Source organism: Scatophagus argus, chromosome 1 (assembly GCF_020382885.2).
Source record: "Scatophagus argus isolate fScaArg1 chromosome 1, fScaArg1.pri, whole genome shotgun sequence".
Classification (NCBI taxonomy): Eukaryota; Metazoa; Chordata; class Actinopteri; family Scatophagidae; genus Scatophagus; species Scatophagus argus.
The window spans coordinates 22,166,605-22,184,291 of NC_058493.1; the positions used below are offsets into that span (position 1 = coordinate 22,166,605).

Here is a 17,687-nt window from a genome sequence, read left to right on the forward strand (position 1 = left end):
TCTGGTGCACATAGTCTTTCTCTCTCCCCCTCACACTGATACACTTGTGACAACATGAATGTTGTGCAGGTCAGAGGGGCAGAACAGATGGATTGAGGTGGGATGCTGGACAATAGCGCAGGTGTGCAGCTGTGGGAAGAGGGATGGGGAAAAGGGAATGGGGGAGGTGGTATGATTCATTAATTTTGTGATGAACTACAGAGGGAAACAGGAGGGGGACAAAATTTCTAACATTTTTTTTTCATCAATGCTACTTCTGCTGTGTTCATAAGCACCAAGATCAACATGAAATCTACAAAACTGTTGAGTATAATCCCTACATAAAAACAAGCCTGTAAAAGTGTGTTTTAAGTGACTTAAAAGATGATACTGAAAGTGATTTGGACTAGGGATCTTAACCAAGAAGCTCAGATGGCACCCTGGCTCATACATGGCTGAAAGGTCTGTGATCCGGCCTTGATATTTCATAGATTACTCAAAACCGCAACTGACAAACAAGCCCCGAAATGACAAGCCATTAATGGCCTCCCACAAGTCCTGTTTAAAGGAAACTGCTGTAAATAACCCGAAGCATGCCACGAGGAAACATCCCTACATTTAATATTCACGACCACGTTCTCCTCTGTTTGGGCTGATGTTGACCACTGCGGTGATGCATGTATGCACACATGGTGGGCTCGCATGTGTGTGCAGATATTTGTGGTGTGTCTGTGTCGTTCCCAGCCCTGGCAGGAGGCTGAAAGCTCCTCGAGCAGACTGCCAGCTCCGCCAACTCTACTCCGAAGTCAGTGAACTGCCAGAGCTCCAGATTACGGCAGATTATCGGGCAGGGTGCTCGTACCCTCTGCGTGTGTGTGTGTCTGTCTCTGTGTGTGTCATGCTGTTTGTTTTGCAACCACATGGGGATGTTGACTCCTCATAATCATTGTGGAGAGAGACAGAATAGTACTATTACTCTACTATTTTCAAATTATGGCTGAAATGTCCAATTTGTGCCTCATTATTTTAACACCAGTAAAAATGAATGCTTTTGCACCAACACAGTCAAGTATTCTCTCTCTCACACACACACACACACACACAAGCACAATACAGACACACACAAACACAATACAGACACAGACACACGCTCACACATAGCCTTAGATCATCACTCTTTGGTGGCAGCATTTGAAGGATTGAACACGTGATACATATTCCCAGCATGTGGTGGATTAATACATTAATACTTTGTGGCTGTCCAACACACACACATTACTGCATCATAAAGAGATTACGGTCAGGAAGAGGCCATGCTCAGGCAGGATCCTACCATCTGACACCAGCCAACAGGGGTGACTCAGAGAGACAACAGAGATGGGACAGACAAGAGTTAGAGTTTGTGATGAAGTGCAGGTGCATGCTTCCTTGTGGGTCCCATGTAGCTCTCAGCCAGCGCAAAGTCAAATGTCTACATGTCACATGTACAAAGAAGAAATATTTTTTTTTCAGTGTCGTGTTGGGTCACATGAAGGGAGGAGAGAGGAGGAACAGCAGGTGGGTGGGAGAGGAGGAGGAGGGGGAGGGTCTGTGTCTACAGATGTTGCTAGTCTGGATATTGGACTTACACAGGAATATTTTAGAAAGGTCTGCAGGAGTGAGCAAGGTGGCATTGTAGAGAGACAGATGACAAGGAGTCTGAAGAGAACAGGGAGGAGCGACAGAGAAAGACAAAAAAGAGGAAAAGAAGAAGAGCGAGTTGACAGCTGCTGACCATGGCTTTGGCTTGTCTCGGTCTAGGCTGCGTCCCTGTGCGATCAAAAGGTACTGGCTGTAAAATCAGTGGTTACCTCCTGTTATGAATAGTTTTACTGTCAAATTACTTTTAATTTTTAATTCAATAATTGACAGAAATGTAATTAGAGGGTTAGGAGGATGATGTTACACTGTGGCAATGGAATAAAAAAATTGTAAGTGTTTACTGGCTATACCCTCTCATGCAGATAGTTTCACGTTTCCTACACAGTATTCTGAATCTGTTTGGGTTTTGGATTTTGTAGATCAGCCAAAAAAAGACACTTGGAAATGACACCTTGTTTTCTGGATCTTTTGATGGGCATTTATGACTATTTTGTACCACTAATTTTTAGTTTCAAACCTATAACCATCATATACCTACAATGACGGGTAATAAGGTGATCCAGAACATGTATGATGCTGTCAGACAGTGTGGAATAAGATCATTTGTGAACAAACTTAAAGCCACAGTCAACACTGCAAGTGGTTGTTATGTGATCAATACGTATTTTGTCAGCAACTGTATTCCACTGCAAAGGCTCAGCCAGTGAGGGAGCTAATGTAAAACTATTATTCCTGAAATTTTAAGTGTTGTGTTTCAAACTCAAAATTGAACATCACCACCATTGATGAGATAAGATGATGTGTGTGCGGTGGGACTGCTGAGGCGTTGCAGACACACTAACAGCACAAGCAGCATACAGTTTTTCCTCTGCAGAACTGGCCAGCTAGTGCGTCTTATATAACAGCTGTCTGCTATGACAAGATTCTGCAGATACTGTCATAGGGTGTGCTGCCTGACCCAGATAGACCCTAATACATTCTCCACTAATGACTTACATTCACTCACATCTGGACCATGAAAGAGAGAGACAGAGAGATACAAAATCATACAGCTGGACCATAAAGAGGGAGAGCAACATTAAAGCAGTGACATGTGGAGTCAGTTTTCTCATTGCAGATGTTGTGGATGTTTGCGTCTAGCTGTCATGTTTTTTTTTTTTCTTTTACTTTGTTGTTGCATCTTTTTTTGTTTTAACACCAGTTTAAAAAGAACAGCCAGCAGCCAGAGCTGTTCACTGGCCTACTGTGGTCTGCTGCTGATCCTCATACCATAAATGAGAACAAAACGATGGAATCTTCTTATTGTTAGGATATTTTCTATTTATTATAGTTCTTACTCATCATCTACTTATTCTTTCTCCTCTACCCCCTTAAAGGTTTGCATCAGCCAAGCTATCCAGATATGTTTAAAAAAAACTAATCTACTTTCAGGTAATAAAAATTAGAAGCATTAGCCAGATGAGGCTGAAGTGGCACCATAAAAAAACACATATTTTTGCCAATAACTCACTGACTGCACATTCCACATTTAAGATCTTTTCATTAACATTAACAGTTGTTGGTTGAGATGACTCTCCTGACATTAAAAATGTTGGATCATCAAGCTTTCCTGATTTTTGCAGTGTGCTTCAGCTGAAAAATACTCTTAACACATGGTGACTGACTGACCAAAGTCAGATTTATTTTCATTTATCGAAATGTCTTTTTCTATAAAAGCCCTTTCAGGCATTCCCAAGGGCTTCTACTTCCTGGCCACTGACTCTGTCACAGTCACCTGCCATGAATTTAACATCTACAAAGAAGAGGGAGAAAAATGCTTTCCAGACGCCAAAACAACATCCATCATGCCCTCATAGTGCAAGATGGCAGCAGTTCGACACAAAAGTCCTAGGAGTTGCTATTCTTCAGACAGTGCACTAAATCAGGCAGATTGCAGCTGTCATTAGGTTGTGTTCTGGCATGCGTGGATCAAGTTTTTACTTGTAGACTTGTGCTGTGCAGGCTGAGGATCAGCTTTTGTTAGCAGCATTTGGGCTGGTTTTGGGCACCTGGCTTGGTTCGGTAAGCTTTTGGGGTCCTCTTTTCAGGATGTAGACAAAGGCTTTTTCACGGAGGCTTAGCAATGCGACTCCATGACAGTTTGAACACACCTTCCTTTCCCTAGTACCAACTAAGAGTATTCAAGCGAAGAGCCAGTTTGTACCACATGTTTTTACCACAAAGATTGTGAGCCAGGTCTTTTCATCCAATGCTCTACTGCGTGAATGGGCTAATATTCCCACAGAAACAATCCAAAATCTTGTGGAAAGTCTTACCAGAACAATGGAAGCTTTTATTAGGGGGGGACCAACTAAATATTAATGTCTGTTTATATAGACTGAGATGTCATTAAAATCCCTGCCGGTATAATGGTCAGGTGTCCCAATACTTTTGTCTATATTGTGTATTTGCATTGGTTTTGTGTAGTCTCTGAGACACTGTTTTTAAACCACCTGGTCATTAGTGCTTTTCTGTGCTGCACTACGGTGTTTTCAACCTTCTTTTTCACTGTACCTCCTCCTCTCTTGCCGCTGTTGGCATTCAAGTCCTGATGGTGACACTGCAAGTTGCTGACAATGCACCTGCATATTTCAGCGTGGGGGGAACCAGAGGTGGAGGAATACAGCAAGAAGGAGAAGGACGATGGGTAAAAGACATAGAGATAGCAAGAGAGCAGGGTACGCATTAGATGAGTGTGTATAAGCCTGCTCAGCCATGTCTTTACTGGTCCTGGATGATAGCGATGGGTAGCTCCCCAAACGAGCGTCGTCACAGTCAAACACAGAAGAGGAAAAACAGGTGCAGGACAGCAAGAGTAAGGCAGGAGTAGGGCAATGCAGGTAGGGAAGAGTGGGTAAACTTGAACTCTAAACTCTAATTTCTGATGGATTCTCCAAGAAATGTACTTTGAACCTGCACCATTAAGGTTTTGCAAAGTCTTCACAGGGCTATGTGTTGCCACCAGAGGGAAGGCTGGCAATGTACTCAGTCAGGCGGTCAAGAAGGAAAAACTAAAACACCGGGTTAAACATGCTTTTTTACATGTTACCTGATCAATGAGTCAACAGCCTGGAAATGGACTTTGAAATTGTTTTTTTATGTATTCAAATGTGTTGTTTTAGCTTTAAAATATTATTCCAAGCCCTCCTAAAGCCTTTCCCAATGTGACATGACATATTTTCTGATGATGACACTGATACACATAAACCCACAGCCATCTGACTACGACAATAAAACTATCAGGATCTCCCACAATTTCCTTAAACATCTCATCACTTCAGCTTCTAGTGAAAGCAAGTAAGCAAAAAAAAAAAAACACCATTATGGTAGAATCTGTGTGAATCTTCAACTCATTTCAATTCAATTCTTATACTGTTTTACCTCTGCTTCAATGGCTAAATATCATTTACCAAATGAGTTTGTATAGCTGTAGTGTCTTTCAGTTGAATTTTATAAGCCTTATCTTCATGAATGTTATAGACACAAGGTTTGACAGGCTGAACAATAAAATAACTTTACATGTATGTGACCGTCTACAGTAGAAAATGGTGTAATTGTTTATTTAGTGTAAATAAGCTGGCCTGCTTCGCTTCTTTAACCTTGTAGTTCAAACTGGTTGAACGCTGCTGATGTGAGCCTGCTGATTTAATTGCAGGCAAATATGAGCCTTGATCAGCAATGAAGGGTTGCCTGGCTACTGATGTGCCACGTGGCTTTCAAGGACACAACTGCATTTTGAATTCTGAGTTAAAAGAGGGGAAATAGGATATCATAATAAAAGCTAAAGGGGTTCTGAGAGCAGATGAGAGAGATGGATAATCACAGTCCTCTCCCTTGTCCTGCTCTGTAAATGAAACGTTTTAATCTTTGAAATGGAAGTTAGTTTTTCTCAGTTGTACATTATTCATGATGACAGGTTTGTTGTGATTTCTGATAATATATTATCATAGTGGTAGTAAACATGGAGGACTGTGAGAGATGCACTGTGGTCTGCTGGTGTATGCAGTATTGCAGCAGTGAGGTGTGTTTAGCTGCCACCTGCTGGCGTGTCACAGCCTTGTCTTATGTTTTAATGTATAATATCGTTAGAGGATATTGATGTGCCTTACACTAAGCTTACTGTATTGTTTTTTGTTTATGAACCTAGAATTGAGTGGCTTCAATGTGAGGGATGGCCTGGATCTCAGCTTACAGCTGTTTTCTTTCACATGCTAGTGAAACACCACTGCTGCAAAACAACAATGTCTTTAAGCAATGTCTTTGGTATGTTCTTTCTAGAACATTTATTTCCTTCCATACTCAATATATTACATTAAGGCCTCAACAAGGATGGATTACCAGCTGGGCAATACAAGCACCCAGTGCTGCACAGATATCAACATCATTACAAATGTGAAAAGGAAAAGAAAAAAAACAAAAAACATTTTGTCTGAATCCTAGGACCTTTCTTTCCCCTTTTTGCCATGTTATTATCAAAAGATGTATCAAGTATCATTTTTTTATACTAGTATTGTATCAGAGTTTAAAATTGTGGTGTTTGGTTTTGGGGGTTTTGACCAAAATCCTGTAGAGTACTGACTGAGTGCTTGAGTCTTGTGGGTAACAGACCAGACATATGATGGAAAAAGAGCAGGAGGAATTGGGTCTGCTGGTTGGCCAATGGCCATGGACCTCGAAAAAACTTACACAAAGGCCACAATAAGCTCTACACAGTGTACAGTACACGATGAGTTTTAAAACTCAAGGGAATCAACTGAAGTTTTTGTCAGTAAAGTTTGTCTCAGTTGAACATGAAAAAGAAAAGCACACCATTCTGTAAATACACCCATTAAAGCCTTTCCCTTTAATTAGATCATCACATCAACAAAATATGCCTATAAGCCAACATTAGCCTATACACACAGAAATGCGTACATGTACACATACTGTTTATATTATGGTCAAAACACTGTCTTAAAAAAAGGTGCGAATAGCACATGAATAATTTTGTTCATGTGCAGACCAGTCCTGATTTGTTTCATCACAGGGTCATCATAGAGATTTAACATGTTCTGTCTCTCTCCTCTTTCATCTTAGCTGTGTCCAACCTGGACATAGAGAGCAAGCTGTCGCTTCACTATCAGGCTCCATGGCACCAGGAACACAATGTGTTCCATCCTTGTACCCGACCTCCATGTCTGGAGGAGCTACACAGAAACGCTCAGCTCAGTCTCAGAGCCCTGCACCGAGGTGAGTGAGGTTGTAAAGCACAACTACACTGCATGCGAATTGCATGGATTGCGAGTTTTCACGTGTGGGTATTTGGGTTTCACAGAAGAACAACAGCGGCACCGCTCCACGAGTCGCGAGAGGAGCAGGGTGACCATATCTATCTCAGTGGCACCGCCCATGCCAACCTTCCCTTCACCGCACTCCATCCGCCGGCAACAGAGGAGTCGCTTGGCACGAGCGGTGAGGATGGCGCACTGTGCACAAATGAAAATACGATATATCTCACACGATATATTAATTGGCAGGAACCAAACCTCAAATACGTGCTTGTACTCCTTATCAAGCAGTTCACACTTGTTGAGCTATTTTCTATTTACGTTGTTCCTACTGAATGAATAGTGGTTACTCCACTTTTGGTTCTTATTAAATATCTGTTGCAATAAACTGACACACTTTCTCATTCTGATGTCGCTGTGCAGCAAGAGAGAGCAGAGAGAGAGCGCGAGTTAGACTATCAACCCAGGAAGGTAAATATTCGTGTGCTCATGTCCGTTAATATCTAACATGTGGACGGTTGCTGCGAGATTTATGATATATATATACCTATGTGTTAATTATGTGGTTGTATTTAGAACAGTTTAACATACGTATATCGATACATTATAGACATATTTGGTTTAGAACTTGTGTTTTTTAGCACACTACTTTCATGTCTTTTCATTCTCTTGAAGGAGAGGACTGTGAGAGAAACAGAGATCCAGACCATTCAAAGAAAAGTAAGAAAATTCACTGACATGTATTTTTAAAAAATATCATCTCAGATTTTACTGGTGAAAGACTTCATCAATTTTACTTTTTGCACACTTTGTGTTTTCCTGATGCCACAGGAGAGGCCAGGGAGAGAAGCAGATATTCAGACGATCCAAAAGAAGGTAATAAAGCTGTTTCAATGGCAATGAGCGACTGCTAATAATTTTAACTCAGGTTTAATGCAATAATGTAGTTACTGAAAGACAGCGTACATGCAGGCATCAAAATAGTTTGAAGACTGAGGTGACAAATGGGACCATTTTTGGAAGAGACTGGTATAGAGAGGAAACTGGATAAATGAAACAGTACATTGTCTGCCTCATTCACCTTTCACCCTTTGGCCTTTCCTGGATCTTTTTATTTAGAATGATTTAATCTTTTGGATTAATCATGTCCTGTCGTCTTTCTTTTGTTTTTCTTTTGTCATATTTTGTGTTCATAGTTTGAGTGCTTTTACTCACTTCACCCTATTGAAGGTTGCATCTTCATTCCATGGAGTAGAAAGGTATCAGGCATTCATGTTGCTTTAATTTTCTGTTTATCTTCATTAGCATTAGTTTTTCAGTAGTTCATTTTGTATTTATTTCCTGATAGTTTGACTGTCTTTGTCACTACTTATCTACCAATTTTAGAGAAATGGTAAAATAGTGGCTGTTTTATGCTACTTATCACTATTGTCAATAATTGCCTGTAGTCTGTACAATTAAGTAACATAAGTTAAAACCGTATCAGCACCTACCACATATATAATGTTCTTGCCATCCGTCTGCTTCTTTCAGGCTACCTCGACAGGGGAAGGCGAAGGTGGTGAGGTCGTGGGAGGCCACAGAGCCAAGTCCTCAGCGCCCAGCGCACCCTCGAGCCAGGGTAAACAGGCGAACTGGTCCAAGGAAAACCTCCCACCATCAGACCAGAAGACAAACGCCGATTCGCATGCCATCTCCTCCTGCATCATCCCCATCAACGTCACAGGTAGGATAAAGAAGAAAAATAGGAAACTGAAGGAAGGAAACCAGGAACCTTCTTATTTTTTTGCAACTGTGCTAACAAAGGCCAAACAGAAACTGCCCCCAAATCAGTAATCAAACCCAGACTCTGCATGAAAACCAGAATCCTAACCACTTGACCATGTGAAAATTTGCAACAAGATTATGGGATTATTAGAAATACGCAAATATGTAATCGCTATTGTATTAAAAGGTGAAATATATGACATTCACAGCCCTTTGCTATCTTACTATAGCATCAACACCTCAACATAAAACAAAAGGATGCCCCAGTTGCAAAAAAAACCCCCGAAAAACTGAAACAGCAACTGGGCACACACTGCTCACAAAACTCAGATACAACTGTGAAATCAGGCAGGGTTGATCAAATATGACTCAAGATTCTGATACTGCATTGCATATTTCTTGCTTCATATGCTTTCAGAAACATATTTTAGTGTACCATTTAGCTGTAAAATGACAAGATTTCTTACCTGGACATGGGCATAGATACATGTTTCACTTTTCACATGGCTCATGTCTTCTGCGTTGTTATTGCAGGAGTTGGGTTTGACAGGGAAGCAAGTGCTCGTTGCTCTCTAGTTCATTCCCAGTCAGTTCTTCAGAGGAGGAGAAAGCTGAGGAGGAGGAAGACTATCACAGGAATACCCAAAAGAGTACAACATGACATGGGTACGTTATAGAAAAATTTAGAGGTATTATACTGTATGCATCTTAATTTTAGGTTGTGTAGGTTTTATTAATATTTTACCAAATGAATTACCAGATGATGTAGGGATGAACTGATTCATACAGCTAGGAGACCATGAGGGCACGCCAAATGAGCAGCAGCAATCACATGCAGACAAAACACTTGGCAGTCCATTAAAACTGCCCAACCCAAACTGCACTAGCTACTTGTGAGATTCTATCCTTCTAGTTCAAATACTATTAGCCTGTAGTTAGGCATGGTTGCCATTTTAAATGCAATGGACAATTGCCATATACCGTAAAACAGTCAGCCTTAGATTTGTTTACAATGTGATTGTGAATCAGGGAGGTTACAACTCTTAGCAATAAAGCTAGAGTGTAAAATGTTTCCATTATCTGTAGAACTAAAGGCTGAAAATACAAATGTGTTGTAAGAAAAATTTTGTATCTTTTCATTTTATCCTCACAAGAAAAGGTCTGTACACTCAACATGCTTTGCCTCTTTGCATTCAGACTCAGATGAATCACCTGTAGCAAGAGAGCGAACAGTGATCATCCATGCCAACCCCCACCAACTCTCTCTCTGTCATGAAGACCTCTCAGTTAGTGGTCGCCTCCATCACACTCGTGATTCTGGCTGCCAGACAGATGATTTCCTCATTGCATGTAAGTTTCTGAGAATTGACAAGTATCTTTGATTCTTTATTGCAGTTCATTTTAGTTTATTCACATTCCTGTGTGTGCTTTAAACAAGGACATGGTTGCTCAAGTCATTCCTTGTGCAAATTAAATTACAAAATGTTTGACCTTGAAGTGATTACTGTGATGATCTGGTGGATAATGCTTGGATCTACTCCTGAAACTACCAAAAACATTCGTGTTATCAAACTAGATCCATCAAATTGTAATTCAAATGATATATTAGTCCTCATGGTCAACATCCATTTGAATTAAGAAATGTCTCCCTCTGTTCTCTTCTCTCTCCCTTCTGTCTTTACGTTTTTAGGTACAGCTGCTCCCTCCAGAAGACGTATCAGAGCTCAGCGTGGCCATCAGGGAATCCCTGCCTCTCTGTCCCATTCAACAGGCAACATTTCTTCCTTGGGTGACCAGTCAGACTCAACATACACCAGTGTTGCCACCCATGGTGGACGTTTGCGCTCTCGTAGCCTGCCACGAGAGGGTGGACGTCTTATGGATAGTGACGAGGATGATGATGACAATTATGATGATGATGACGAAGATGAGGAGATGTCGCCATACGAAGCAGAGGACTTTGTTCCACCTGGACCTAGTCCAAGAATGAAGATGATGATGATGAAAGATGAAGAAGAGAGTACAGATGACCAGGCAGCTCCTGAGCCACTACAGCTTGGAAGCCTAAAAAGGTTGCAGCGATGTGGGGAAAGAGACAGGGGGGGTGGAGGAGGAGGAAGCCCAGAGCACAGCTGGATGGAAAGGGGCCGTTCTCGTTTACCCCGCAAGGCTGACATGGGCAGCTGCGAGATCTCATCAAGCTCAGATACTTTCAGCAGTCCCATTCACTCTGTTTCTACAACAGGAGTTCTAGGCAGCCATGTGGACCACAAGGAAGACCACCAGTCATCAAGCGGGAACTGGAGTGGCTCCAGCTCAACCTGCCCTTCTCAGACGTCTGAAACCATCCCACCACCCTCTTCTCCACCACTGACAGGCTCATCCCACTGCGACTCTGAGCTGTCACTCAACACTGTGCCCAATACCACTGATGAGGGATTTTCACTGGATCCCTCATACCACTCTGACCTCAGACCCCAGGGCCAGGGCCACAGGTCAAGCTCATTCACATCCTCAGCCACAGACCAGTTGGATGATGCAGGGGTCAGTACAGCCAGTGAGGGGGAGTGGACATATCCTCCAGACCAAGACCAGAATGATCCAGATCATGACCCTGACCAGATCCAAAACCTGAGCCAGAGCCATGGGTTAGCCCCAGAGTACATCTCCAAACAAGGTCTAGAAGACCAAACCTGTTTCAGTGACAACAAGACCAGCAACACTGAAAAAGAGCCTGGCTCTCTTTATCCACCTGATACAGAGGGTTTCTACTCATCTTCTGTGCATTTTGAGGAGTGTAATCAAAGCTACAAAGGATACATGTATAACTATGCAGACCCAGGGCCTGACTGTGGCCAATCCAACACTGTGGCAGCACCACAATCCCATGGGGTTTACCTCCAGCCGTCAGCAGACTTCAGAACAGGCACTATGACTCTGGGGAGGACCTGTCGTCCACTGAGAAAACCAAAAGTGAAACCTCCACCACCCAAACGGACCTCCTCACTGAAGGAGACCAGTAGTAGTGTTGATGTTGGAACGGACACACAGGCAGATCAGGATCAACCAAAGACGGTTAGTGAACAAGAGCTTACCATGTCTTCCACAGATATGAATCTGGAACTGGAGTTAGAACTTGGAGGTGCTCCAGAACCATTACAGACATCTTGTCTAGTGGCAGAGCCTTTGGGAACATGGGGGATGGGACTGGGTGATACCGTGGACATAGTAGAACCCATGTCCTTCAGTTCTGCAGATACACACTCATTTAAAGATGAAGGGGCTGTGCAATCTGACTATGCAGACCTGTGGCTTCACAACAGTGAGCTGAAGTCCAACAATGGTGAGTACACATCCATGTCCAATTCAAGCACAGCCACAGGCACGACTGTCATGGAGTGTATCAAGTCACCAGACAGCTCTTCCTCCTCCACAGAAGCTCAAACCCAAGCCCAGGCTTCAGACAACAGAGCAACTAGTCCACCTCTCCCACCTGGAGACTTCAAACTTGGGTCACCTGAGAAGCTGGCTGGCCTGGCCTCACCATCAAGTGGCTATTCCAGCCAATCAGAGACTCCAACATCAACCTTGCCCTCATCTTCAGCAGCATTTTTCCCAGGACCTCTGTCTCCCTCAACTGGCAAAAGAAAGCCAAAAGTGCCCGAAAGGAAGTCTTCTCTCTCTTCCCTGCAGCACTTCCCCAGAGAAGGAGCTTCCATTTCCTCTGGCTATAAGAGAGACCCAGACTTCCCACCTCCACCTTCTCAACTTGATCTCAATGTTCTTCATGGTGGTTATGTCAGGCACACCCTATCCCACCGGACACACCACATGCACACGCTCCACCACAGTAAACACAGAGCTGCCAATGTTTTAGCCACTGGAACAAAGTTGGTCCCCGAGGCATCAAATACCAACCCACCATCAAGCTCAAACTCTGCTCCAGCAATTCCAAGCTCCAACCTATTGACGATAACTCCATCTGTTCTGCGTTCAGTGCAGCTCCATTCTGTTTGCCAATCTACAGATAGTGCACCCACTACAGATAAGGAAACAGCAAGTGGAGCAGAGACTACTACAAGACCGAAATTTCCTCAGAGTGCTTCTACACTGGCTCCACCAGCTGCTATCACTAGGCCTCTCCCTCCTCGCAGACCACCTCCGAGACCACCGGGTCATGACCACACCTCTTCCCCTGAACACTTTCAACCACCTCCTCCTGGTCGCCACCCTGATGGGCCTCCATCCTATGAAAGCCTGCTACTCAGACAGGACCGCTATGGACCTGGAACCTTCTGGGCAATGACAGCCTTCAGAACCCGGATGGACCCATCATCAGAACTCTCCGAAGACAGCTCACCCTTGCATCGGCCTGTGCCACGTGCTCCCCACCCTTCGCCTGTGGATCTACACACACATATCCAGTCACACACAGAGTTTAGAGGGCTCACGCACTCAGCTCATGCACACCCTGAGTTCAGAGTTTTGGGAGAGCGCTCATTCTCCCAGGACGATGATGATGATGATGATGACGACGAGGAAGAGGAAGAGCCGGTGAAAGAGCCACCGAGGGCTGCAGGTTCCAGAGGAGGCATGCGATCAGACCACCCTCCACCCCCAGCATATGAGTTTGCTGGGGGATCCCACTTAGACTCAGGGCCTTGGGCTAGTCCACTCAAAGTGCCTGGTACCACAATAGAGACATCGCATCCTTACCTAATCAGCGATGCAAGGAAAGGAGGACAAGAAGATCAGGAAGAAGAGGAGGAAATGACATCAGGTGCTACCAGAAGTGCCCATCAGCAGCAGCCACAGGAGAGCAAAGATGATTCCACCACTCCTGACACTGAAGATTACTTCAGCAAAGGTAAGCTTTTAAATTAAATTCAACAGGCAGTAGTACTCTTCTGTATTTATTTATATAAAGAAGGACCCAACTGCGGCAAGAATAGCTGGTTAACCATGTAGTAACCTTTAATTATGAATATAGAGCATGGTTTAGAGCATGATTATTTCAAAGATTGTATACTAAATGATCAGACAACCAGATGACATGTGATAGGGATGTTGTGTGCTGCAGATTCCACACCCAGTGATAACTCACTCTCCCCCCTGACGGATGACACCAAAGCGGATGATGACATTATTATCACATCACCCAACAAGACCCGTACAACTGAGGACCTTTTTGCAATGATACATCGGTGCTGTAAATTTTTCATTGGTTAATCTGTTTGGTTCTCTTGTCTACAGTGTCTACTGCATGTACTACATGTACTGTACATTTGTCAGATTTTAGCGGTGATTCAGCTACGTTTGTCATCAAAATCTTTTTTATTAATGCATTTACGTTATTTTGTCAATCCATTCAATCCACTGACTGTCTGATTACGTCCTCATTCAGATCCAAGAGAAAGGTCCTGGGCCGCAAAGATTCAGGGGACTTAAACGTGAAGTCTCGTCTCTGCCCTACCGCAACAGTGGCTCCTGTCTCCACCGTCATTATCCCACCAGCCCCTCCTCTCAACATCCCAGCCATCTTACCCACTGCTGCTGGGTCACAACGAGCCCCTGTGCCAATCTACCGCAGCGCCAAGAAATCCAGCACATCCAACGAGGAGTTTAAACTGCTGTTGCTGAAGAAAGGTAGCAGGTCTGATTCTAGCTACCGTATGTCAGCTACAGAGATTCTGAAGAGCCCTATCACCCCTAAGATTCCGGGGGAGCCCCTTCAGGAAGGGCCCATTAGACAGGCTGAGGAGTCACTCTCTACACTCCAAGAACCCCCCATTTCTGGCCTGGACCCAATTCAGATACCAGGCCTTTTTCCCAAGGCCAACTCTGAGAGTTTCACCCCCAAAACCCTGCCTATGTCAGCTGCATCTCGACAGGGACGTTCTCGTATCCCCCCAGTAGCCAACAGCAGTCGCTACAGTACACGCAGCCGCCTCTACACAGCCCCCATGCAAGCCATTTCGGAAGGAGAGACAGAGAACTCAGATGGGAGCCCCCATGATGACCGATCGTCCTAAAATCACATGATGAGAGATGTCATCTATTCTTAGCTGTGTCCTACATTTCAAATGGCCCCTTCTGCTTTTCTAATCTTAGGTGCGTCATCAAGGCCAAGAGTGAAATTTTTTTGACAGACAAAATCTGACTGTTGCTAAAATGCACTTAGTTTTGGATCTGCTATTCTATTTAAGCGTGTCAGACAGAGTGTTGTGAAATGGCGAATCATAAAGGGATAATTATGAAAACTTTGGGGATATATCTAAATTCTGTATTATAAAAAGAAGAGCTCCCACATAGATAAAAGAACAAGACTTCAGACCTATTTTGATTGAACTGTCTTTTTCTAAAAAAAAAAAAAAAAAAAAAAAAAAAAAAAAAAAATTCCAAATGTTTGGCAAATTATGATAAGAAAAGAAATTTTGTGGAGTACAGACGAGATGTGTGTGCATGAATATGCACATTCAACATCCACTGATATTTCTACTTGTGTTTTGAATGGTGTGGGCGTGTGTGTCTCACTGACGAACTGCTTTCTTATTAAAATTTTAAAAAATTCTATGAAATGTAATATTCTCTCCACTTTTGGTGCCCAAAACATTGGCCAGCCTTCCCAGAGTCCATACTCAATATACCTGCCAACGAGCAAGGGTTGTTTAGTTGTGGAAGTTACTAACAACGCAGCACCAACTTATCTATTATATTTCCATCTGCAAACCTAACATAGAAAGTATATCACACAAAGCCAATCATATATTTCTTCAGATTAATTATATCCAAAAAGATTACATGATGCATGTATTTTTGTAAAACTGCGCCTCAGAACATGATGATAAAGTTTCACCATGATGCATGACCCTATATGGAAACATCCCCTAGATCCTGGTTTTTGTCGACATTTTTGTGATTCCTTTGTAATATAAGAATAATTAGTATTTCACTGTGAAAGGTTTTAGTGACATTTGTACCACATTGCCAGTGATCTAAATTGATTTGTTTTGGATCTGGAGTGTCTAAAGGAGCAAGGGCTTGCACCTAGATGGGGCCCATTTGTCAAAGATATAGGCTAATTTTGGACAATCGCACAGTGGCCTTTCTCTGCTAGAGGTGGCTGTAAGCAGGGCATTTAATATTCCCTACATGGACCTGCACCATGTTCCACCAGAATTCAATCACATACTTATTTTAACCCAACCTTGAAATATAGTATGTTTAGACTGATTTAGCTTTTCCAGCTGCTGGCCAGTCTTGCTGTGCTGACTTGAAGTGGGAAAAGGTGCATTTCAAAGCAGTTTTAAAATACTATTGAGTGCAGACGGTGAAAATGCTTTAGATGGTCCTCAATCGGTTTGACTAGAGGTTAATTTGGAAAGGCTTCCAAGAACCAACCTCACTTTTGCACTTCGTGATTCTTCAAGAATATTCCTTGAAAAGAAAATATATCTTATAATGAAATTGCATATGTATATTTGTACTGAATATAAAAAGTCATATCTATATAAAACAACAAGCAGAAATTTTATAGGGAATCAACATGAGTGTAGCAAAGAAGAACAGGTCTCACTGATACTAACATCACACATGACTCTTAACAATGTTCACTGTTCTCCTCTCCTTGTTGCCTCTCCTTCATTTGCACTGACCCAGTAGCATTAGACAGGTGAAAGCTCAACCTAGTGGCTGGTGTACACCATTTTGTCTTACCTTCCAAACTTCATATCTCAAAATCTGACAGAGAAGAGTGAAGAGGAAGAAAGGACTACATACCACCAATACTTGCTAGCATTGCACACTTTGCTTTGCTGCAGCCTTTTTCTACCCAACACCAGGGTTAGCATATTAGCATAAAATCTATCTCATCCTTCCAATACATGTTACACATGTAGAGTATCCAGTGTGTGACAGAAGCAAACTATCAGCAATGGAAACTCTGAACTCTCACCTGCCTACCACAGCAACACAACACCTATACTTCTTACATTCAGAGACCGTACTTCAGTAGAAACCATTCACTGTATTCTGTGAATACCTCAGCAAGCATATTACTGTTTTACTGTAAATGCTATAGATCAATAGGTAGATAGATAGATAGATAGATAACAAAACCACAACTGTTTGATACTCAGCGAATATGAATTGCAGAACTGACACTGTGTAAGATGGAGAGCAAAAAGCTGTGAAATGATTATTAGAATTTTACATTCATCATACCCATATTGCTGATGCGCACTTGTTCCTGTTCATTGTTTTATTTGTTGTGTTTTCTATCGCATGCAATAAGTAAAGAGAAAAAAAAAGAAGAAAAGGACAGCACCATATCATTATTTTTATCTGAGGGATGTCTCCATACCACGAGAAAAGATTTTGTATTTTCCGTTCAAATGTCAAGTTCAATAGTGTGTTCTATAGCTGTACAAACTGTCTGGCTAATTCTGTTCTGTATAGTCGTGATCACAAACAGGGGTTTATCTTGTACTGTACATCTACTCACTGGACAATCATATGTATAAGAGACTGTAAAGAAAATCTGTTGGGATGGAGATTCTGAACACCTTTGGTGGGTTTGCTGGGTCTTAGTCTTGCTGGAGCTGCGGAAGAAGGAGGGAGGGAGGGAAATATTTTTCAGGAGAAACTGCTGAAGTTCATATGGACAAGCCACTTTGGATAAAGTGTACGGATAAAAAAAAATATCCATTCATAGACCCCAAAATTATTTAATCAGATAAGGTCACTGTCTTTACTTTTGACTCATAGCATAATATTATGATTCCCACAAAACATTATTACTGAATAATTAAAAGAGCCTACACAAATCTCTACAGTTGATACAGTATTACCTGAAAAATGCTATGTGACTCAGTAAAATGTCATTTAAAAGTTTAAAGACAAAAATGCTTAAAGTATTTGGCAATTTGTTTAGTGTGATTTTTCCGTACTGTACCTGGCAGCGACGCTATAGAAGACGGTTTCCTTCATTCGTAA

General features: G+C 42.4%; 2 protein-coding genes across 2 annotated transcripts in view; one reads left to right on the plus strand and one right to left on the minus strand.

The window, feature by feature from the left end:
- ace2 (angiotensin I converting enzyme 2) overlaps positions 1-9,284 on the minus strand; it is a 50,406-nt gene extending 41,122 nt beyond the window's left edge. Inside the window, exons 1-2 of the mRNA XM_046391864.1 lie at positions 9,161-9,284; positions 8,420-8,626 (exon numbers count right to left, since the gene is read on the minus strand). The gene's annotated coding sequence lies outside the window, so the exon portion shown is untranslated. The remainder of the gene's footprint in view (positions 1-8,419; positions 8,627-9,160) is intronic.
- nhsb (Nance-Horan syndrome b (congenital cataracts and dental anomalies)) lies at positions 1,671-15,068 on the plus strand. The gene is made up of 13 exons (XM_046399008.1): positions 1,671-1,803; positions 6,736-6,888; positions 6,974-7,110; positions 7,350-7,397; positions 7,602-7,646; positions 7,758-7,802; positions 8,123-8,185; positions 8,460-8,652; positions 9,228-9,359; positions 9,891-10,043; positions 10,384-13,560; positions 13,756-13,897; positions 14,098-15,068. Exons 1-13 carry the CDS (start codon positions 1,755-1,757, stop codon positions 14,723-14,725), a joined length of 4,965 nt encoding a protein of 1,654 aa, XP_046254964.1. The 5' UTR covers positions 1,671-1,754; the 3' UTR covers positions 14,726-15,068.
- Positions 15,069-17,687: the final 2,619 nt, after the last annotated feature.

Coding starts and splice junctions, on each gene's coding strand:
- nhsb (XM_046399008.1), top strand. CDS start 1,755: ATGGCTTTGGCTTGTCTCGGTCTAGGCTGCGTCCCTGTGCGATCAAAA. Junction 7,111..7,349: donor GGAGTCGCTTGGCACGAGCG/GTGAGGATGGCG, acceptor GTCGCTGTGCAG/CAAGAGAGAGCAGAGAGAGA. Junction 9,360..9,890: donor AAGAGTACAACATGACATGG/GTACGTTATAGA, acceptor CTTTGCATTCAG/ACTCAGATGAATCACCTGTA.